General features: G+C 42.6%; 1 protein-coding gene across 2 annotated transcripts in view; it reads left to right on the top strand.

The window, feature by feature from the left end:
* The window catches only part of NCK1 (NCK adaptor protein 1), a 69,345-nt gene that overhangs the window by 26,351 nt on the left and 17,994 nt on the right, over positions 1-25,000 (top strand). Inside the window, exons 1-2 of one of the 2 annotated variants that reach the window (XM_059663849.1) lie at positions 7,268-7,356; positions 24,024-24,267. In XM_059663849.1, coding sequence (XP_059519832.1) covers positions 24,042-24,267 — 226 coding nt within the window. In that variant the 5' untranslated portion in view covers positions 7,268-7,356; positions 24,024-24,041. Of the gene's footprint in view, positions 1-7,267; positions 7,357-24,023; positions 24,268-25,000 lie in introns of those variants that run through there. The other variant, XM_059663848.1, reaches the window with a different exon arrangement.

The following is a 25,000-nucleotide window of genomic DNA, read 5'->3' as shown; positions in this document are numbered from 1 at the left end:
TTTTAAATAAAGGATAAGGTAAAAAGGCAGGTAGGTAAGGAAAGAAGTGTTTGGAAATGAAGGAAGAAGGGGGAACTGTTGTTGAGATAATTGGTGAAAAGCGTTATCTAACGTTTATTTTCATTTGTCTTGGGTTTCAACTTGCAGTGAATTAGCACTTGAAAATTGCTCTTAGTAGCGTAATTGGCAACTTTTAGGTTATTTACTACCTGGAATAAACATAACTTCCTTATCATGAAATTCAGATATAACTATTATTATTATTATTATTATTATTATTATTATTACTATTATTGAATTTATATTTCCATACAACTGGTGGTGGAGTTTTTAGCATTAGGTAGGAGGAGAGGGTAAGGAAGGACAGTGGTGTATAGCAGACACTGTACTAAGTGTTTTACATATTATTTTGTTTAATCTTTATAACAACCCTATAGGTAGGTGTTACCGAAGCATAGAAAGGTTAAGTACCTTGCTCATTGTCACACACATAATGAATGGCAGAGCAAGATTTCAAACTATCCTTTAATTCATTCCTTTGCTTTATTTTACAATTCCATTCAGCCACTGAGTCTTGGCTTAAAAAAAGAAAAAGAAAAAAAGCTTTATTGAGATATAATCCACATAGCATATAATTGTCCCACTTAAAGTATATAATTCAGTTGCTTTTAGTATTTTCACTATCACCACAATTTAGAACATTTACATCACCCCAAAAAGAAACTCCACTGCTCTTAGTCATCACCTTTTTATATTCCCTATCCCTACCCTAGTCAACCATTAATCTGCTTTTTGTCACTATAGATTTGCTCATTCTGGACATTTCATATAAATGGAATCATACAATATGTGGTCCTTTGTGACTGCCTTCTTTCCCTTGGCATAATTTTTTAAGGTTCATATTATAGCATGTATCAGTACTCACTCCTTTTTATTGCTGAATAATGTTCCATTATATGGATATATCAATTATTCATCAGTTGATGACATTTGAATTGTTTCTCCCCTTTGACTGTTATGAGTAATACTGCAATGAACATTCATGTACAAGTTTTTTATTGTGGTAAGATACATATAACATAAAATTTACCATTTTAAGTGTATAGTTCTATGGCTTTAAGTGCATTCACATTGTTGAACAACCATTACCATCATCTATTTCTAGAATATTTTCATCTTCCTTAACTGTATTCATTAAAAACTAACTTCCCATTCTCCCATCCCCCTAGCCCCTGGCAACCACCATTCTACTTTCAGTCTCTATGTATTTGACTACTCTAGTAGGATCCTTATATAAGTGGAATCATACAATATTTGTCCTTTTATGATTGACTTACTTCACTTAGCATACTATATGGTTTATCTTTTTTGTGACATCTGTCAGAATTTCCTGCCCTAGCCAGTTTGGCTCTGTGGATAGAGCAACAGCCAGTGGACTGAAGGGTCCCGGGTCCAATTCCAGTCAAGGGCATGTACCTCAGTTGCAGGGACAAGTGCAGGAGACAGCCAATCAATGTGTCTCTCAGTCTCTCCTTCTCCCATCCACTCTCTCTAAAAAAATCACTGGAAAAATATCCTTGGGTGAGGATTAACAACAACAAAAAAAGAATTTCCTTTTTAAGGGTGGTAATATTCCATTAATTGTATATTTCACATTTACCTATTTTTTTAAAAAACTGATTTCATAAAGGAAGGGAGAGGGAAATATCAAGGGGAGAGATTCATTGATTGGCTGCCTCCTGTACACACATACACCCCGCCCCAATGGGGATTGAGCCCGCAATCTGACTGGGAAACGAATTTTGACTCCCTGGTTCATAGGTTGATGCTCAACCACTGAGCCACACCTACTGAGCTGCCCATGTATTTTTTGATGGATACTTTGGTAGCTTCTAATTTTTTTCTTTCGTGAATATTGCTACTATGAATTTGGGTGTACAAATGTCCATTCAAAATCCTGCTTTAATTTCTTTTGAGTATGGACCTAGAAGTAGAATTGCTAAGTCATGTGGTACATAATTCTATTTTTAAATTTTTGAGGAACTTGCACCACTTTATATTTACCAGCACTGCACAAGAGTTCTGCTTGCTGTACGTCTTCCTCAATACTTGTTATTTTCTGTGTATTTTCTTTTTCTAAATAGCTATCCTAATTAAATGTGAAGTGGTATCTCATTATGGTTTGAGTTGCTTTTTTCTAACAACAGTGGGGTTGAGCATCTTTTCTTGTGCTTCTTGGCCATTTGTATATCTTATTTGGAGAAATGTCTATTCAGATCTTTTGCACATTATTTAATTGGGTTGTTTGTTTTTGTTGTTTTGTTGTAAGGTTCTTTATATATTCTGGATATCAATCCTTTATTAGATATATTGCAACTATTATCTCACATTTCCTGATTTTGTTCTTTGGTGCACAAGAGTTTAATTTTGATGAAGCCCACTTTATCTTTTTTTTCTTTTGATGCCTGTGCTTTTGGTGTCAGATCTGAGAAATGCCATGAAGCTTTTGCCTTTTTTTCTTCTAAGAATTTTATAGTTTTGGCTCTTATTTTAGGTCTTTGATTCATTTTAGGGTTTTTTGTTTTGTATTATTTCGGGGGGGGGGGCACAAAGTGTAGTGTACAGGTCCAACTTCATTTTATGTTCTTATGTGAATACAGTAGGTCTTCAGGTTACATTGGAGATCCGTTCCTATGGCGCGATGTAACGTGATTTTTGCCGTAAATTGGAACCCACCTACATAAACACCTACGTCACTCACATGGAGCACATACACAGCAGTAATGAAGTGAAACAGTAAAAAAATTTAAAAGAAAGATAATAATTCCTGACCTTTACTTGTGGTAAATAAATAATAAAAAACATAAAGCACATATGTACATATGTCGAAATGACGGAACCTTTTTATATATATATAAATAAATGGGAGATGGCAACGTAACCACAAAACGACGTACAACGAGTCCAACGTAATCCGAGGACTGCCTGTACTAGAGGCCTGGTGCACGAAATTTGTGTACAGGTAGGGTCCCTATGCCTGGCCTGTGATCAGGGCTGATCGGGGCCTTCCAACTGTCGGCCGGGCCTCCCTTTGTTCCTCGCCTCCCTGTGGTGGTCAGTGCACGTCATACCAAGCAATCGAACTCCCGGTCTCCCAGTCGAAATCCCAAGGGGACACTTTGCATATTAGCCTTTTATATACATACTAGGGGCCCGGTGCACGAAATTCGTGCACGGGGTGTGTGGGGGGGGAGTGTCCCTCAGCCCAGTCTGCCCCCTCTCACATACTGGGAGCCCTCAGGCGTTGACCCCCATCACCCTCCAATCGCAGGATCGGCCCCTTGCCCAGGCCTGACGCCTCAGTCAGGCCTGGGCAGGGGACCCTCATTTCCCCCCATCACTGGTTCTGCCCCCAGCCCAGGCCTGATGCCGCTGGCCCAGGCGTCAGGCCTGGTCAGGGGACCCCCAGACCCCTCCAATTGCTGGCTCTGCCCCTTGCCCAGGCCTGATGCCTCGGCCAGAGGCATAGACCCCCATCACCCTCCGATTGCCTGATCGGCCCCTTGCCCAGGCCTGACGCCTCCGCCAGAGGTGTCAGGCTTGGACAGAGGACCCCCATCTCCCCCCGATCACTGGCTCTGGCCCCCGCCCAGGCCTGAGGCCTCTGGCCCAGGAATCATGCCTGGGCAGGGGACCCCCATCTCCCTCTGATCGCTTGCTCCACCCCCCACCCAAACCTGACGCCTCTGACCCAGGCTTCAGGCCTGGGCAAGGGGACCATCATATCCCCCCAATCCCTGGCTCCGCCCCCCGCCCAGGCCTGATGCCTCGGCCAGAGGAGTTTACCCTCATCACCCTCCAATCACCAATCACCGGATCGGCCCCTTGACCAGGCCTGAGGCCTCCGGCAGAGGTGTCAGGCCTGGGCAGGGGACCCCCAACTCCCCGTGGTTGCAGGCTCCGCCCCTGCCCAGGCCTAACGCCTCTGGCCTAGGCGTCCGGCCCGGGCAGCAGGGACCCGCAGCTGCAGCGGCCCCGCGATCGTGGGCTTCGCTTTAGGCCCAGGCAAGGGGCCCCTAGCTCCTGGGACTGCCAGCTTCGACTGTGCCCAGCTCCCATCACTGGCTCCACCCCTACTTCCTGCTATCACTGGCCAGGGCGGAAAAGGCACCTGATTCTCTGATCATGGCTGGGGGGGCAGGGCAAAGCCCTGCCCCCCAGCTCTTAGATCCCCCCTGGGTTTCCAATCACTGTCAGTGGCAGGGGGCTTCTTCCTGCTTTCCCTTTCGCCTCCCTGCATTGTGCCTACATATGCAAATTAGCCGCCATCTTGTTGGCAGTTAACTGCCAATCTTAGTTGGCAGTTAATTTGCATATAGCCCTGATTAGCCAATGAAAAGGGTATCATCGTACGCCAATTACCATTTTTCTCTTTTATTAGATAGGATAGATAGATATGTTTTAATTTCTCTTGGTGTATTACTAGGAATGGAATTCCTGGGTTATATGGTAACTATGTTTGACCTTTTGAAGGAACTGCTGAACTGTTTTCCAAAGTGGCTATACCATTTTACATTCCCTCCAGCACTGTATGAGGGTTTTAATTTTTCCATGGCTTTTCAAATCCAGATCATATTACCTGCTGACTGGCTTATTTCAGAATTTCCTTGGCTGGTCTCTTTGGTGATAATCTCAGTACTCTGCCTTTCTGCTGTCCCTTTTCACCAATCTATAATGATGTTTATACTATGTCATAAAAGTTTACAGTTGAAAGGAGCTATCCTATCTAATAAAAGAAAAACATGGTAATTAGCGTACGACCGCTACCCTTCCCATTGGCTAATCAGGGCGATATGCAAATTAACTGCCAGCCAAGATGGCTGCCGGCAGCCAGGCAGCTTAAAACTAACATGAGGCTTGCTTGCTTCAGTGACAGAGGAAACCAACGTTCCCCGCCTGCCCTGCCGGCCTCTGAGCCTGCAGTTTGAAACATTGTAACAAATATAGAAGCTAAACAAAACCCCAGAAACCTGCTTTCAGCTAGCCGGGATCTCAGAGCTTGAGTTATACATTGTTTCGATTATAGAACCCAAACAAACCAGATACCTACTTTCAGCAGCAGAGGCCTCAGAGCTGGAGCCAGAGCTAAAGCTGGCCCAGAATAAAAGAAAAAAAGGAGCAGTTGGGAGCTTCAGCCCTCACCCCCTCACCCAGACTGGCCAGGCACCCCAGTGGGGACCCCCACCCTGAAGGGTGTGTGACCAGCTGCAAACAGCCATCATCCCCTCACCCAGGCTGGCCAGGCACCCCAGTGGGGACCCCCACCCAGATCCAGGACACCCTTCAGGGCAAACCAGCCAGCCCCACCCATGCACCAGGCCTCTATCCTATATAGTAAAAGGGTAATATGCCTCCCAGCACCGGGATCAGTGTGACAGGGGGCAGCGCCCAAACCCCCTGATCGCCCTGCGGCTTTGTGTGTGACAGGGGGCGGGGCCACAACCTCCCTATCCGTCCTGCTCTGTTCGTGACAGGGTAAGGCGCCCCAACCTCCTGATCATCCCTGCTCTGTGCCTGATACGGGGGAGCTCCCCAACCCCCTGATCGCCCTGTGGCTCTGTGTATGACGGGGGGAGCTCCCCAACCCCCTGATCGCCCTGCGGCTCTGTGTGTGACAGGGTGCGGCGCCCCAACCCCCCACCCCCGCCCCCCTCCCATGGGCCCTGCTCTGTGTGTGACAGGGTAGAGCCATAACATCCCCATCGGCCCTGCCCTGAGTGTGAGAGTGGCGGCGCCCCAACCCCCTGATTGGCCCTGCTCTGTGGGTGATAGAGGGCGGCGTCCCAACCCCCTGATCCGCCCTGCTCTGTGTGTGACAGGGGGCGGTGCCCCAACTTCCCTATCGGCCCTACTCTGTGAGTGACAGGGGGGAGCTCCTCAACACCCTGAGGGGCCCTGCTCTGTGCGTGACAGGGGGAGCTCCCCAACCCCCTGATTGGCCCTGCTCTGTGCGTGACAGGGGTGGCGCCGCAACCTCCCCATCGACCCTGCCTTGAGTGTGACGGGGCAGTGCCCCAACCCCCCAATCGGCCCTACCCTGAGCGTGACTGAGGGTGGCATCGCAACCTCCCAATCCGCCCTGCTCTGTGCATGACAGGGGGCGGCGCCCCAACTCCCCAATCGGCCCTGCTCTGAGCCCGACCAGGGGCTGCACCTAGGGATTGGGCCTGCCCTCTGCCACCGGGGACCAGGCCTAAGCCAGCAGGGAGTTATCTCCCGAGGGGTCCCAGACTGCGAGAGGGCACAGGCCAGGCTGAGGGACCCCCCACATCCCCCCCAAGTGCACAAATTTTTGTGCACCAGGCCTCTAGTAGATAATAATAGGAGTCAAGCTGTTCATTTTACAGTTGATAAAACTTAGAGATTTGACCTAAAGTTATACATTATAGCATTAAGACTAGATACCCTACTATGTATATAGCTTTCATTTTGTTAAGTCATCGTGTTTCCCTTTTCTGTGTTGTAAAACTCTTTACTTGATTGTCTTAACCAGTTATCCTTCCCATCCTCTCCCCTAAAGTACAACAATCTAAAAGCGAAGGAGTTGTGTGCAGGTAATTTATTTGTGGATGATTTTAGGGAACAAGAGTGAGGGACCAGAGTGAATAAAAAAAAGAAAAGCCAGTATAAGACTGTTATTGAATTATTCACTGCTGTTGCAGCTAGGGCTCAATTCCAGTAGGAACTTCTGAGGATCTAGATCGGGGTGGGCAACCCTTGGCACGCGTGCCAAACATGGCACGCCAGTAACTTTTGCTGGCACGCGAAACCCTCTCTTATAATCTTCCATTTACAATTTTTTTCTTAATATTGACTTTTTTATTTTTCAGATAAATTCAGTGTAGGTGCATCTTAGATAAATAAATAATCTTACATAACATGTATTCATTAAAAAATAAATTTACTTTTCATCATCATATACTGTGTTTTTGTCACTTGAATGAATTTTATTATTTCTTCAAGGTTCTTCACATACGTACACCTTAAGAGATATCAAGTAGGCGTAACATGTTCTCAAAAAATGAGGGTTGGCACGCAGAATTTTGAGTCAGAGAGTTTGCTGGTTTTGGCACGCACTCACAAAAAGGTTGCCCACCCCTGATCTAGATAGTCTCATATTTTCTACTCATCTGCTCTTGTTCTCCCATCAGTTGACAGTTTCCCCAGTGTGGTATAAATTCTTTCTCCTTCCCTCCCCCACTTTCAGCTGCACATAAGAGCCTGCCAATTGTGTTCCCAGTGGTATCTCATTTCATTGCCTCAGGAAGTCCCAGAGCAGAAAGCAAAAGAATCACAGTGAGTAATATGGGGAAATTTAGTCAAATCTACCTGGAATCATTAGCCTAAGTTTAAGATTATCATGGTCAGTAGAATGATGTCTCCCAAAGATGTCTCCAGTCTAGTCTTCTAAAATTGTGAATATGTTACCTTGTATGGCAAAAAGGACTTTGCGGATTTTCCTGGATTATCTATCCCTGGGGCCAGTGTAATCACAAGGAATCTCTCTCATAAGAGGAAGGCAGGAGTGTAAGAAAGAGAAGTGGCAGTGGAAGCTGAGGTCAAGATGATATGTCTGGGGGCTAAGGAATTAGCTTAGAATGGGTTTTCCCCTAGAGCAGTGGTTCTCAATCTTCCTAATGCCACAGGACCCTTTAATACAGTCCCTCATGTTGGGGTGACCTCCAATTTCATTGTTACAAATTGAACATAATTAGCCCTGACTGGTTTGGCTTAGAGTGTCGACCTACGGACTGAAGGGTCCCAGGTTCGATTCCGGTCAAGGGCATGTACCTTAGTTGCTGGCACATCCCCAGTAGGGGGTGTGCAGGAGGCAGCTGATTGATGTTTCTCTCTCATCGATGTTTCTAACTCTCTATCCCTCTCCCTTCCTTTCTGTAAAAAATCAATAAAATATATATTTTTTAAAAACAGCAAATTGAACATAAGTAAAGCATAGTGATTAATCACAAAAACAATATGTAATGTTAATGTAAAAAAACCCATTGAAACCTGTAAAGAATTTTTTGTGAGTTTATTTGAGCCAAACTGTTGATATATGCCGGGAAGCAGAACCTCAACGAATTGGGATAGTGCTCTGGAGAATGGCGGGGTTACATTTGTATTTATGCATTTGCAATCAAAGGAGGGACATAGGTGGGTTACATGAAATTCATTGGTGATAGATTAAGGAGGAGGGAGAAAGCAAAGCAGGGAAATCCCTGGGATTGGATAAAAAGTAAAATGATGGACACATACTTAGGTGGGTGTAGGATCAATTAACATGATAATGAAGGAATTTGTGGTATCTGTCCTGGCCCCAGCACATTTGGTTGTGCCCCAGGGGCTCCAGAAAAAGGGAAGTTACAAGTTACCCAGACATTTCAAAGGTGTGTTATCATAGATGCAAAAAGACAGATAGGTTCAGTTAAGGTAAAGGTTGACCTTGTCAGTGAAGATACTGGCCCAGAATGTAACTGCCCACCATAACTGCTTTTAGTTAAAGTTTAATTTCAGACCATCCTTTGTGGTTACTTTAGGTCTCTGTGTTTGCAAGACTGCCATGCAGGCCTCCCCTGAGCTTGTCAGGTCAGCCAGCATGTGGCCCCTTTCGTTCACATAATTACATATGTGTTTTCCGATGGTCTTAGGTGACCCCTGTGAAAGGGTCGTTCGACCCCCAAAGTGGTCGCGACCCACAGGTTGAGAACCGCTGCCCTAGAGCCTCCTGTGGGAATACAGACTTTGATTTTAGCTCTGTAAATCCAGTTTCAACCTTCTTATCTCTAGTACTTAAAGACAATAAATTTGTGATTTTAAAAATTAATTTATTTTCCAATTACAGTTAAATTTGTGTTTTAAGCCACTAAATTTGTGGCAATTTGTTACACAGCAGTAGGAAGCAAATACAGCTAGAATCAAAGGAGAGGCCAACAGCAAGAGGTAGATTCTCTCAGAAATTTCTTATACTTCATCTAAATGACTTGAGATGTGGGGGTTGACTGAGTAGGTTTCATTAATTCAGATAATTGGATTGATAGTGGTACTATTTACTGAATTATGAAACACAGATGCAGAAACTGCAGGGAAAGTTAAGTGTGAGGTGCTTATGGAGTAGACATGCACAATGCTTTACAATTTAGCACACATTTTTATACTTGGGAGTTTTTAAGTACTAGTGTACTGGTTTCCTGTAACTCCAATGGGTCCTATTGTATGCATAGGCCAAAAGGATAATGGGAAGCACAATAAACTTTAATAGGGCTAAGTGGTAATGTCCTAAAACTGTTTTTGAATAAAAATTATATAAGCAATGGTGGGCCTGAGAGGAAACATTAGAATTAAGGGCAATCCTAGCCAGTTTGACTCTGGCTAGAGTGTCAGCCTATGGACCGAATGATTCCGGATTCGATTCCAGTCAAGGGCATGTTACCTCAGTTGCAGGCTCTTCCCTGGCCCTGGCCCTGGTCGGGGCTTGTGCAGGAGGCAAACAATTGATGTGTTTCTCTCACATTGATATTTCTCTGTCTTTCCCTTTCTCTTAGAACAGCGGTTCTCAATCTGTGAGTCGTGACCCCTTTGGGGGTCAAACGACCCTTTCACAGGGGTCGCCTAAGACCATCGGAAAACACATATATAATTACATATTTTTGTGATTAATCACTATGCTTTAATTATGTTCAATTTGTAACAATGAAATTGGGGGTCATCACAACATGAGGAACAGTATTAAAGGGTCATGTGGCATTAGGAAGGTTGAGAACCACTGTCTTACACTCTCTCTCAAAAAAATCAATGGGCCCTAGCTGGTTTTGCTCAGTGGATGGAGTGTCAGCCTGCGGACTGAGGGGACCCACCTTCCATTCCAGTCAGGGGCATGTGCCTTGGTTGTGGGCACATCCCCAGTGGGGCGGGGTAGGGTGGGGTGCAGGAAGCGGCTGATCGATGTTTCTCATCGATGTTTCTAGCTCTCTGTCCCTCTCCCTTCCTCTCTGTAAAAAAACAAACCAACAATCAATAAAATATAAAGAAAAAATATTCTCAGGTGAGGATTTAAAAAAAAGAATTAAGGACAGCAATTAATGTGAAAGATACTCAAATGTTATGGTTAAAATCATGTTAAATATGTCTGGGATTTCAGGTGACCACAGTTTGGTGTGTCAGGAGAATATGGTTGCTAAAAATGATGCCATAATCTTAACCTTACTTACACTGTACAGTATGGGGAAATGGTAGTACTATTGTTTCCTGAGATGTGTGTGTGTATTCTTTTGAGAATATGTACAACTTGAGTGACACTTTTAAGAGTGTCCATACGTCCTACTGACTGATAGCTATGACACACACTGACCACCAGGGGGCAGACACTCAACGCTGGAGCTGCCATGATGCACACTGGCCATTTAAAAATAAACAGTACCATGGACCTGAGACTGACAAATAAACACTCTGCTTCCCTCAAGTGGGACACAGGCCCCGCCACCACCCCAGAGTGACACCCCACCAAATCACAGCCTACACTGCCAAGACCCCATGGCACAAAATGCAGCACACAGCCCAGAAATGGTTGCTGTGGGCTCCTGATAATGACGTCATGTAGCAACGCCTGGCTTCCTCTCCCTAGCAACTAGCTTCCTTTGAGTTTCTTCAGCCCAGGAACCTGACTTGCTTTATAGCCAGGTGCAAACATTTTACAGTTTAACCAAATGTCTGTGAAGCGTTTTCTGGTGCCTCATCTCATTTGATCCTCACAGAAGTCCCGGAGTAGGTAGATAGGTGACTCGGTGGAATACTATTTTCTTTTTACTAGCCAGAAAACGGAGATTTAGAAAGCTTAGAAACTTGACCCGACTGAAAAGAAATAAGAAATGGTGGACCTTGAAAATGACTTCAGGTTTTCTCACTGTGCAGAATATAGTCAAAACACTGCTGCAGTTAAATATTTTACCCTTTGTTTTCCCTACATGATCTACATTAATAATCTGCTTCGTGTTGATGTTTACTGCTGTGTTGCTGACAGTTACCTGAAAGAGAAGATGAGGTGCTTCACTGGGCTGGAAAAAGTTTAGCGAAATCAGAAAGCAGGTCTAATTAAGTAAGTTTATTCTATATCTATAAAAGGCTAAGTTGACCCACACATGCGCGATACATATAAAGCTCTTGCTGGCACCAATCTCACGCGTGTGTTTCATTGTCAATAATTTGGTTGACATTTCTCATAGAGAAAGGGCAAATAGCAATATTGAAATATTTCTTCTAATTAATTTCCTTTTTATGTGCACGAATCCATGCCCCGGGACACTAGGTAGAATATAAAAGAATAAAGATTGCCCGGTGGGTGTGGCTCAATGGTTGAGCTTCCACCTATGAACCCTGTGGTCATGGTTTGATTCCTATTCAGGGCACATGCCTGGGTTGCAGGCTCAATTCCTAGTAGGAGGCATGCAGCAAGCAGCCAATCATTGACTCTCTCTCATCATTGATGTTTCTCTCTCTCTTCCTCTCTGAAATCAATAAAAATATATTTTTTAAATGATTGGAATAGTGGTAATATACAGGGGTTGGCAAAAGTAGGCTTATAGTTGTGAGTACACAAAATACAAGTTTATTCTTATATTATTATTTACTAGCTAGAGGCCCAGTGCACAAAATTCATGCACTAGTAGGGTCCCTAGGGCTGGCTAGAGATCAAGGCTGATGGGGCCTTCTGGCTGCTGGCTGGGGCCTCCCTTCTCCAGCTGCCAGCTGGTGCCTTCCTTCATTCCGTGCTGCCCCCTGGTGGTCAGCGCATGTTATAGCGAGTGATCGAACTCCCAGTCTCCTGGTCAAACTCTTGAGGGGACACTTTGCATATTAGCCTTTTATCAATATAGATTATTTATTTGTATTACATCTGTAAACCTACTTTTTGCCACTTCTTGTAATGAAAATACTTAGAAAACACAATACAAATCTGGTTTTGTTTAGTCCAGAAAATTTAAGGAGGAACTTAGATCATAGTTTTGGCACTCAAAAGAGACTTTTTGATCTTATCTGATTCAGTTCTTTTGCTTTACATATAAGAACATGGAGTTTCTGGGAGGTTGATAGGACATTCCCAGAGTCATAGCTAATGGCAGAACAGTGTCTAGTACAGAATTATGAAGTTAAGAAAGTAAATTGAATGTATCATAAGCATATTTTATTTATAGGGGCATTAAAGCACGACTTGGACTAGGTGCAAACTCTTGCAAGTAATATATGAACATGGCTTAAAATGTCAAATAGTGCTAAGAGGCACCTCTCAGCCCTCCAGATTAGGGATAGCTGGAGGAAGCTTAGATACAGTGATGATAGAAGAGAATTAGTCTTTAAGACCTAGTCCTCTGTATGCAGTAATCGAAGTTTGCAAGAACCTGTGGATCATTGCTTCACCTTATCTAAGAATAATAACTCAGGCCTGACTGGTTCCTATTCTCCTTTTTTCCTTTTTTTTACAGAATATGTTTTTATTGATTTCAGAGAGAGGAAGGGAGAAGGAGAGAGAGATAGAAACATCAATGATGGGAGAGAATCATTGACTGCTACCTTCACGCCCCCTACTGGGGATCCAGCCTGCAATCTGGGCATGTGCCCTTGACTGGAATTGAACCCAGGACCCTTCAGTCCACAGGCTGACACTCTATCCCAGCCGTGGGCAAACTACGGCCCGTGGGCCGGATCCGGCCCTTTTGAAATGAATAAAACTAATAAAAAAAAAATAGACCGTACCCTTTTATGTAATGATGTTTACTTTGAATTTATATTAGTTCACACAAACACTCCATCCATGCTTTTGTTCCGGCCCTCTGGTCCAGTTTAAGAACCCATTGTGGCCCTCGAGTCAAAAAGTTTGCCCACCCCTGCTCTATCCACTGAGCCAAACCAGTTACTGCTGAAGACTAAATAAGACTTTATAAAGTGAAAAGACAGGTGGTTTTATTAGTCCAGTCAGAGGTAGTTAAATATATAAACAGTAGCAGCACATTTAACCTAGTTTATAGAGGTAGTTAGCATAATTTATGATGTTAATGGAAGCAGAGTATGTTAGCATTAAAGATAAAATAATATTAGCAAAGAAACAGAACTTTCCCCACTAGTCTGTAAACTCTTCCATGACAGCTTTAGCTTTATGAGCTGAATAGCTCATACTGTGCCTGGCATATAGTGGGACCTCAAAAAACCTGGGAAACATGTTTCTAAGTAAAAGCTTGGTAAAAATCAGCCATTTGATTGTGATGTGGCAAGGTGGTTTATTTGTGATGCAATATCGAAAGAGTTCTCCTGGCTTTCCAATGTCCCATTTCCTCCATCCCGCCGTGGAAAAAGTCCAATTGAGTCTTTATCAGGGCAAAGGCCAAGGCCAATGTCCAGAGTTTCTGCTTCATTTGGGCCTGCATGCCTTTCTCAGGCTCCAGGTGGCCACTAGACCCACAGGGTCGCATGCTCCCAGGAAGAAGAGACCACTCAGGGCGAGTGCGGTTACAGTCCCAAGCGAGAGAGAGAGAGAGAGAGAGAGAGAGAGAGAGAGAGAGAGAGAGAGAGAATGCGCCCTTTGTTCTCCTGGGGTTTTAACCAGGAGATTATTCAAAATAGCCAGTCAGCTTCTCAAACCTTCATGGGCTTCTGATAGCGTGCACCCACTGACGAGTGATCCTTTTCCCAGGTAAGACTGACAGGTCTCCATGGTCACCTATACCCCCTGCACCATTTTGATTTTACTGCGTATATGTTTACCTGCCCTTTTGTTCTATCCCTTCCCCCAGTGATCTGCTGGGAATGGACTGGTGGTTCCCTGAGCTGTAGCTTCCTGGTGAAGCCAACAGGCCTCTGTTTCCCAGCTGAATATGCTCACCAATTTCTGACTCTCTCTTGCTTCCTTTCCCACATTAATATCTAGCTAACAGTACCAGTTTGGCTGTATATGAGGGAGTAATTTTTTACTGGGTATAGAGTTTCAGTTTTGCAAGATGAAAATTGTTCTGGCAATGGATGGCTATGCTTGTTCATCAACATTGTAAATATATTTGATGCCACTTAACTGTACACTTAAAAATGGTTTAGATGATACATTTTATATGGATTAGTTAGGTAAGGCTGCCATAGCAAAGTATCACAGACTGGGTGGTTAAACAACAGAAATTTATTTTCTGAAAATTCTGGAGGCTAAAGCCTGAGAGATCAAGTTGTTGTCATGGTTGTTTCTTCGGAGGCCTTTCCTTGGCTTGTAGATGGTTGTCTTCTCCCAATGTCTTCGTATAGTTTTCAAATGGAGCATGTCTGCGTTAAAATTGGCTCTTCTTATTTTATTACTAGTGTCCCGGAACATAGATTCATGCACATTGAAAGGAAATTATTAGAAGAAATAATTTAATATCGCTATTTGCCCTTTCTTTATAATAGAAGTGTCAACCAAATTCACGATTGACATTGACAGATCAAAACACATGTGTGTGATTGGCGCCAGCAAGAGCTTTATATGTATCGCGCAGGTGTGAGTCAGCTTAGCCTTTTTTTTTTTTTTAATTTTTTTAAAAAATATATTTTATTGATTTTTTACAGAGAGGAAGGGAGAGAGATAGTTAGAAACATCGATGAGAGAGAAACATCGATCAGCTGCCTCCTGCACATCTCCTACCGGGGATGTGCCCACAACCCAGGTACATGCCCTTGACCGGAATCGAACCTGGGACCTTTCAGTCCGCAGGCCAACGCTCTATCCACTGAGCCAAACCGGTTTTGGCAAGCTTAGCCTTTTATATGTATAAAGTAAACTTGCTTAATTAGACCTGCTTTCTGATTTAGCTAAACTTTTTCCAGCCCAGTGAAGCATCTCAACTTCTCTTTCAGGTAATTAAATTGTCAGCAACACAGCAGTAAATATCAACATGAAGCAGATTATTATTGTAGATCATGCAGGGATAACAAAGGGTAAAATATTTAACTGCAGCAGTGTTTTACTATATTCTGCGCAGTGAGAAAACCTGAAGTCATTTTCAAGGTCCACCATTTCTTCCTTCTTTTCAGTCGGGTCAAGTTTCTAAGATTTCTAAATCTGTTTTTCCGGCTAATAAAGAGAAAATAGTATTCCACCGAGTCTCCTATCTACCTACTCCAGGATTTCTGTGAGGATCAAATGAGATGAGGCACCAGAAAATGCTTCACAGACATTTGGTTAAACTGTAAAATGTTTGCACCTGGCTGTAAAGCAAGTCAGGTTTCTGGGCTAAAGAAATTCCAAGGAGGCCCTGACTGGTTTGGCTCAGTGGATGGAGCATTGGCCTGCGGACTGAAGGGTCCCAGGTTCGATTCCAGTCAAGGGCATGCACTTTGGTTGTGGGCACATCCCCAGTAGGGAGTATGCAGGAGGCAGCTCAATCGATGTTTCTCTCTCATCGATCTTTCTGACTCTCTCTCTCCCTTCCTCTCTGTAAAAAATCAATAAAATACTTTTTTTTTTTTTAAAAAAAGCAATTCCAAGGAGGCTAGTTTCTAGGGAGAGGAAGCCAGGCGTTGTTATGTGACATCATTACCTGGCACCCACAGCAACCGTTTCTGGGTTGGGCTGGACTGGGCTGGGCTGGGCTGGGCTGTGGGCCACATTTTGCGCCTTGGAGTCTTGGCACCACTGGCTGCGATTTGGTGGGGTATCACTCTGAGGTGGTGGTAGGGCCTGTGTACCACTTAGGGGAATCCGAGTGTTGCTTTGTGGGCGCCAAGTCCGTGGTGCCCTTTCTCTGTAAAGGGCCAGTGTGCGTCATGGCAGTTCCAGCATTGAGTATCTGCCCCCTGGTGGTCAGTGTGCGTCATAGCAACTGGTTGGACGGTTGGACACTTAGCATATTAGCTTTTTTTATATATAGATTATTTTTAAATCTCACCTGAGGATATGCTTAGAGGAAGGGGAAGGGGTGGGGAAGACCGAGAGACTTATAGGTTGCCTTCCATCTATGCCCCAATTGGGGATCGAACCCACAATCTACCTATGTACCTTGACCAGGAATTGAACTGTGGCAGCCTTTTGGTGCACAGGGCGATACTCAACCAACTGAGCCACTCTGGCCGAACCAAATTATAATGACACTAGTCATACTTGATTAGGATCCACCTATTTTACCTTAATTACTTCTTTAAAGAACTTAACTCCAAATATAGTTATAGTCTGAAGTACTGGAGGATGGGACTTAAGCATTTGAATTTTGGGGGTGGGGTGGGGGTGAAATTCAGCCCATAATAGGTATTTTATCACAATTTAAAAAATATATGTAAGGGAATATAATCAATAATACTGTAATAACTATATGGTGTCAGATGGATACTAGACTTACTGTTACTTTTGTTATAGACCTCTTAGCACTACGTGTCATTTTTAAAAAATTTTTTATTGTTTAAAGTATTACAAATAGTGGTACATATGTCTCCTTTTTTTCCCCATTGACCTTTCCCTGGCTTCCCCTAACCCCTGGCACATGCCCTCACCCCACAGCACTACGTGACATTTTAATTCAGAGAGGGTAATAAGTAAAATTTTGTGATGCCTCACAAAGTAATCCTATAGGGAGTAATGCCTAAGACATTAAATAAGTTGTTGAAATAGAATTATAGTTGATATTTTTAGAGAGCAGGATTTTTGCTTGATGTGCCTATAGTTATTCTCAGGCCTTAGCTCAGTGTATTCTTCATCTGTAATAACTATTTAATAACTTTTACCTTTGTCATTATTTTGTGCTTTTTCATATTGGGGATATTTCCAAAGTGATATTTCCAAAAGTGAATAATATAGGGTGGCATTTTATTTGATCCATCATTTAAAATAAAGGCCTTATTTTAAGTAGCCTTTGTTTCAGACTAGCATGTAATTTTTAATTTCCCCATGCTGGGATTCTTGTCTATGTTGTTTCTTTAATAAGAGTATTTAACAATTAAAATAACTAGACAGAATAGTAAGGTATAATACATTGGATAGAATAAAATTATCTTATGAATTGCCTTGTCTTTTTGCATTACTTATAGAATATTGAAGTTACTTATTTGGGTATTTTTCCCTCTTAATTGTTTACTGAGAGATCTATAGCCCAACCAAACTTCCGGAGTTAGTCACTTGGGTATTGTCACTCTGCTGATTTTTATCAGAAACAGGAAATTGTCAAGTTACATGTCAAAGTACGACAGACTCTAAAATTGTATTTGTACTTGCCTGAGAGATTTCCCTTTAGAATTTTTTCTATCACTAGCTGGTTCCTTTTTCCTCAGAATATAACAACTGGCTTGCCAAAAATGGTGATATTTATCATACATAGCAAACAGTGCCCTTTCGCTTAGTTTACATGTCATACACAATATGATTGGTAAAATGATTTGACAAACTTAGTGCCATTAATCTGTAGATATACCGAATTAATTTGTAAAAGTAGATTGGGGAAGAACATGTTTTTAGGTATTTGTCCTGATGTTATTCCCATATTTAGATGAACAGAGTTCCTAAAGTAGACCTTTTAGGGAGTCTGTAAGGCCAAAACTATTTTCATATACTGGGATGTTAATTTTCATTTTCACTCAAGTTTCCAGAGACTGCATGAAATGCAGTGATATTTTATAAGATGTCAACATTTGGAAGATCTGCAAAACTTAGTGAATGTATAGTGCATGGTGACATAAAATTATACATGAGTCAAAACAAGTCCATTTAAAGTATAAGAAAGTGCAATGAATGTTTTCTGCTATATATTTATTTTAGTTTAAATATAGTAAGATTCACACGTTTTTTGAGTGTGAAGGAGATTAGACATATCGAGAGGCAAATGACTTCTTTAGTAAAAGATTTGTTTTTGCCTTAAGCAGCCCTGTCCATTGTTCTTGTATATCTAAGTTAACATACCTTGTGCATGGAAGTTAACACACTTTGTGCATCTAAGTTAATCACTACCACAACCTGAATGCAGAACAGTTTCTTTACCCCCTCTCAAGAAAATAAAATTTTCTCATGCTTTATAGTCAGACTCTTACCCTCACCATTAACCTATGAAAACCACTAATCGCTATAATTTTGCCTTTTCTAGAATGTCATACATAGCCTTTTTTTAAAAAATATATTTTTACTGATATTTTACAAAGAGGAAGGGAGAGGGATAGTGAGTGAGAAACATCAATCAGCTGCCTCCTGCTTGGTATGTGCCCGCAACCAAGGTACATGCCCTTGACCGGAATCGAACCTGGGACCCTTGAGTCCTCAGGCCGACGCTCTATCCACTGAGTCAAACTGGTCAGGGCCATACATAGCCTTTTGAGTCTAGGTCAGTGAGATTGCTGTGCATATGGTAAGTGTATGTTGAACTTGAAGAAGCTGTCAAACTGTTACCCATAATGGTTGTACTACTTTTGCATTCCCACAAGCAATGCATTATTTCCAGTTGATTAGCATCCTCATTGGCAACTTAGTACTTTTTTTTCTTTGTTTCCTTCCCTATCTCTATCTTTATCTCTCTATCTCTATATCTCTATCTTTCCTCTCCCCTCTTTCTTTCCCCCTTTCATTCTTCTCCACCTCTCTTCTCTTCCTAAGCCATTTAATAGCTGTGTAGTGATATCACTTGGTGGTTTTAATTTTCATTCCTATAATGACTAATGAATTTGAGAATCTTTTCATGTGCTTATATGCCACTCAGATTCCTTTTTTGTGTGTGAAATATCTGTTCATATATGTTCTCTATTTAAAACTATTAAATACTTACCTGTGTTTCCCCTATGGCTTTGCTGAGTGCAGCTCAAGGGAGCTCTTGCTGTGCTACAATCACATGCCAGGGGCTCTCCTGGCCTGGGCCCCACATCTTTGGGTTGAAACCCAGGCAGTGGCCCCTTTTGAAATGGAGGAGGCAGCCTTTGTGGTTCTTCTTTCCTTGTCTTGAAGAATATCTGTGGTCTTATCCTGTAAAATCTAAGAAGACTGGCCAACAATCTTCCATTATTCCTTCCTGATTTCTGCCAGTACAGATTGCCTTTGTCATTATTTTGTGGTTTTTCATATTGTGGATGTTTCCAAAGTGATATTTCCAAAAGTGAATAGTGTAAGGTGGCATTTTATTTGACCTATCATTTAAAATAAAGGCCTTTATTTTAATTAGCATTTGTTTCAGACTAGCATGTAATTTTTAATTTCTCCATAATTACGGTGGCTGATTGAGTCTGGTATTCACACCCAAACTAATGTATCAAAGACTCCCGTCCCTTGGCCGTACATACCTTTAGAGTTCATAACATATTTTCTCATTTTTTGCAATATGGATAGTCTGAGAATTTTCCAACATTTAAATTAAATTTCTGCTTCCCTTTTGATTAACAATTCATCTTTAAGTTTTTTCTCTTCTCAAATTTTACTCTAAGCATCCAAGAGAAGTAAAGTTACACTTTCAACACTTTGCTTAGTAATTGCTGCAGCCAAATAGCCAATTTCATCCTCACAGTTATACCTTCCACAAAACCCTAGGACAGTGGTTTTAACCTGTGGGTCGAGACCCCTTTGGGGGGTCTAACGACCCTTTCACAGGGGTCGCCTAAGACCATCGGAAAACACATATATAATTACATATTGTTTTTGTGATTAATCCTATGCTTTAATTATGTTCAATTTGTAACAATGAAATTGGGGGTCACCACAACATGAGGAACTGAATTAAAGGGTCGTGGCATTATGAAGGTTGAAAACCATTGATTTAGATGCTTCTAAAAGTACACCCAGAGAGGTCTGCTCCCATACTGAGGTTCTCTCTCTTTTCTTCCCACAGGATAACCATTTTTTGGTTTTATTTTTTTAGTGTTTCTTTGTGAATAAAGATAAATTGGGAATTCTAATTTTCATGCTCCCCCACAACAAAATATGTACACATATTATGTATACTTGTGAATGCCGCATCCATCTGCGGCTAGGGTTCAAGGTCTGGAGAAAAGGCTGTGCACAAACGGATATACTAGACAAGAAATATAAATTTAGAAGGCATGGGGGAGTCAGGTGGAGACCTTACTCTCTAGCGGAGAGGTTCCCTGAATCTCCAGATCCATAGCTTTTTATTTACTAGAATACACATTTGCCCTTTAGCAAAGCAAACACACATTTGAATGGCAAGGTTTGGTAAACAATAAAAGATGATCAGGTTAGCGGATTGTCTTCAACCATTCAGCCAGCAGCAGGGTAATACAATGCTGATTTTCAGCCCTTGCTGAATATCAGAGTCCATTAGCCTTCCAGGGACTTCTCTCATTTATATGACTGCTGGTCTTTGCCTCCAGGAATACTATCTGAACCTTGACAGTATATGTTGAGTTGAAGCTTAAGGTTTATATAATTTTGTAAAATATTGCCAAATTCCCTATCCATAGGCTCTTAATCTTTTTATATTCTCAACTAGAGGCCCGGTGTACAAAAATTTGTGCACTCGGGGTGGGGGGGTCCCTCAGCCTGGTTTGTGCCCTCTCGCAGACTGGGACCCCTTGGGGGATGACCACCTGTTGGTTTAGGCTCGCTCCCTGGGGAATTGGGCCTAAGCTGGCAGTCAGACATCACTCTGGCAGCCCGGGAGCCCTCGGGGGATGTCCACTTTCCAGCGGGGAGCAGGCCTAAGCTGCAGTCGGACATCCTTACCGCTGCCTAGGAGGCAGGAGAGGCTCCCACCACCACCACTGTACTGGCAGCCGTCAGCCTGGCTTGTGGCTGAGCAGAGCTCCCCCTGTGGGAGTGCACTGACCACCAGGGGGCAGCTCCTACATTGAGTGTCTGCCCCCTGGTGGTCAGTGTGTGTCATAGTGACCAGTCATTCCCAGTCCTTCTGCTGTTAGGGTCAGTTTGCATATTACCCTTTTATTATATAGGATAGAGGCCTGGTGCACGGGTGGGGGCCTGCTGGTTTGCCCTGAAGGGTGTCCCGGATCAGGGTGGGGGTCCCGCTTGGGTGCCTGGCCAGCCTGGGTGAGGGGCTGATGGGTGTTTGCAGGCTGGTCACACCCCCTTCAGGGTGGGGGGTCCCCACTGGGGTGCCTGGACAGCCTGGGTGAGGGGCTAATGGGTGTTTTCAAGCTGGCCACACCCTCTTTAGGGTGTGGGGTCCCCACTGGGGTGCCTGGCCAATCTGGGTGAGGGGCTAAGGGCGGTTTTCAGGCTGGCCAAGCCCCCCAGGGACAGAAGCTCCCAGCCTCTCCTTTTTTTCTTTTTCTTTTTTATTCTGGGGTTTATTTACCTTCTATAATTGAAACTTTGTTGCCTTCAGTGGAGCTCAGAGCCGGCTGGGAAGCTTGGCTTCCTCCATCACTGGAGCAACCAAGCCTCCTGCTCGCTTCAGCTCTGTGGCTGCTGGCTGCCATCTTGGTTGGGTTAATTTGCATATAGTTGCTCTGATTGGCTGGTGGGTGTGGCTTAAGGCGTAGCAAAGGTACAGTTAATTTGCATGTTTGTCATTTATTAGATTAGATATATGAGAGTGATTATTTCCTGATAGCCTTGCCAACAATCTGTGTTGTCAATCTTTTGGATTTTTGCTAACCGGATAGGTAAAAAATCATATTACAGAGCAGTTTTTATTTGCATTTCTCTATTACAATGAGATTGAACATTGTTTCCCAAACTTAAGGGACATTTGCATTTGTTTTCATATGTGTATATTGTACTTGTTTTCAGAGCTATTGAAGTTGTTTATAAAAATTATTCTTTGAATGTCTGCAGTATCTATAAGTATAACTCCCTTTCTTTCCTAGAATTTGGTTGTGCATCTTCCTTTTTTCATTACTGAATCTTACCAGAATTATACCCATTTTGTTAGTTTTGACAAAGAGCTACCTTTTTGTGGTTGGTTTTTTTGGTTTAGGTTTTTCTTGTTAGTTTTTTTTTTTTTTTTTTTTTTTTAGCTTTTGTCCTCTATGTTTATTTTCTGTTTCGTTAAGTCCTGCTTTTATTTGTATTATTTCCTTTTATCTACCTTTTTTATATTCTTCAGCATTTCTAACTGCTTAAGACACATGCTCAGTTCATTAATTTATTTTTAGTTTTCTTATTTTTCTGATATAACTGTGTACAACTAAGGACCTACTTTTGCCCCACCCTATTTATTCCTTTTGCTGCATCCCACAGGTTGGCAGTATAGTCTTTATTACTTTACTTTTAATATTTTTTAAATTCTGTTATTTATTTTCTGACACATGAGTTTTTAGAAATTTCTAAACATGTGGTTTTTTAAAAAGCTATCTTTTTGTTATGGTTGTCAGAGAATGTGGTTGTAGGATATCAAGTACATTAAAGTTCTTGAGACTTCTTTTAATTGCCTAGCATTTGATGAATTTTTATATTTGTCTGTTTGGAAATTAGAATAAAAGTATAATATGCTGATTAGACCAGGTGGCCAAACGACCTTCTGGATGACCTTCCAGATGAAGCTGAGGCAGCTGCCATGGCTGCAAGGGCCAAGCCCCTTGCATGAATTTTGTGCATTGGGCCTCTAGTATTTTTATGTTTACTAGAGGCCCGGTGCATGAGATTTGTGCACTGATGTGGGGGGGTTATCCCTCAGCCCGGCCTGTGCCCTCTCGCAGTCCAGGACTCCTCAGGGGATGTCTGCCTGCCGGCTTAGGCCCGATACCCCTGGGATCAGGCCTAAGTCGGCAGGCAGAACCCCTCTCGCAATCTGGGGCTCTCACAGCTCTGGCCCCTCGCTCCTTACTGCTGCTGCGCTCGCCAGCTGTTAGCTGGGCTTCTGGCTGAGCAGCGTTCCCCTCGTGGTCAGTGCGCATCATAGCAACTGGTTGTTTTGCTGTTCGGTCGATTTGCATATTACACTTTTATTATATAGGGCTAGAGGCCCAATGCACGAAATCTGTGCAAGAGTAGGCCTTTTCAGCCCCTACTGCCTCGGCCCTCGCAGCCCCAGCTTTGTCTGGAAGGTCATCCTGCTGTTTGGCTGTTCAGTTGATTTGCATATTATGTGCTTTTATTATTATAGACTAGAGGCCCGGTGCACAAAATTCGTGCATGGGGGAGGGGACCCCCTCAACCCAGCCTGCACCCTCTCCAATCCGGGACCCCTTGGGCCAATTTATAGGGCCTAAGCTGGCAGTCGGACATCACTCTCACAATCCAGGACCACTGGCTCCTAACTGCTCACCTGCCTGACTGCCTGATCACCCCCAATTGCCTCCCTCTGCCGGCCTGGCCTCTCCTAACTTACTCCCCCCCCCCCGCCAGCCTGGTCACCTCACTCAGCCTGCTGTTTGATCATTGTTATTACTGTGACAGTGTCCCAGACACTTTGCATATATCTCTATTATTAAAATAGATTATTATAGATTAGTTCAAACTACATGGTTATGATATCAGTTCTGTTCTAGCTTTACTAATTTTTTGGTCTCCTTTATTTATTAACACATTGTTTGCGGGTAGTTTTTATCGTGCGCTAACAGGTGGCGCCGGCCATTTTTGCGCAAATGGCAACGTTCAGTTAAAATTACGATAACTTTAGTTTATGTATTTATACGTGTCCTGCGCTCTACTACACTGGTAGAACGTATAAATACGTAGAACGTATAAATACGTTTCCCGCATACAATGTGTTAACTGAGATAAATATGTTGTTAAAAATTTTCCTCTGTGACCATAGATGTCTATTTTTCTTTGTAGTTCTAGTAATCTACTTTGGAGCTATGTCAATCATAAGTATAGAGGTTATAGGCTTTTTATCACTGTATAGTAAACTTCTTTATCATCAGTAATGATTTTGCCTCAAAGTCTTTTAGTGTGTTATTAATATAGCTACACCAGTTGTGTTTTGATTTGTATTTGCTTGGTGTATTTGTTTTTTCATATTTTTACTTTTAACCTTTCAGTGCTCTTAGGTTTTTTAGGTGTATCTCTTTTGAAAAGTATGTAGACTGCTATTATTTACGTCTTAAAAATATTTTCTATGTGGTTACAGTGCTGAAGCTGCTGAAAGATGGCAGAGGAAGTGGTTGTAGTAGCCAAATTTGATTATGTGGCCCAACAAGAACAAGAGCTGGACATCAAGAAGAATGAGAGATTATGGCTTCTAGATGATTCTAAGTCTTGGTGGCGAGTTCGAAATTCTTTGAATAAAACAGGTTTTGTGCCTTCTAACTATGTGGAAAGGAAAAACAGTGCTCGGAAAGCATCTATTGTAAAAAACCTAAAGGATACATTAGGTAAGTTATTCTTGTACTAAAACAGCAACAATACTTTCTTTTAAGTAGATGTTAGAGCTTGGTTCTTTGTACATAATTTTGGCAGCAGTGGGCAGATCTGACTAGAAAAGGGCTGAACTGAAATTTTAGCTAGACAAGGTAAGTTTGGCTCATAGTAGGTGTTCACATCAGGAGACCAGTGGACATCATAAGTGTTTGTGGGAAGTTTCTATGAATCTAGCTCTGGTGGGTCTGGCCAGAGTTCAAAAATCAAGCCAGGGTGGTGCTAAGGAGCAGAACTGACTGATCTAGCAGGGGCTTCTTGAACTCTGAGTACCTGATGGAGTTAGGCAAATTCTGCATCTAAATGATACAGGGATAAATGAGTAAGATGCAGAATTACCGCCTTGAAATTAAGGCAGTTTATTTTGCCTGGCACGTTGCTATATTTTAAATATCTAATGGTTTACACTTTGAACTTAACTTTTAAAAGCAAACCATTATTTTATTCTTATAGTTGATAAAAGAATTTTAAATTGTGAATCATTACTGTATAAAAGTAAATTAGATTCATTACTGTAGATTAGCGTCTGTAAGGCTGATCTTTTTTATTTTGTTTCTCCTTTTTCCCCCATTCATTCTTCCTCTAGCTCAGCGGTTCTCAACCTGTGGGTCGCAACCCCTTTGGTGGTCGAATGACCCTTTCACAGGTCGCCTAAGACCATCCTGCATATCAGATATTTACATTACGATT

The sequence above is a fragment of the Myotis daubentonii genome, chromosome 14 (assembly GCF_963259705.1).
Source record: "Myotis daubentonii chromosome 14, mMyoDau2.1, whole genome shotgun sequence".
NCBI lineage: Eukaryota > Metazoa > Chordata > Mammalia > Chiroptera > Vespertilionidae > Myotis > Myotis daubentonii.
Note: the sequence above shows the minus strand (reverse complement) of the source record. Positions and strands in the feature narration are given on the sequence as shown.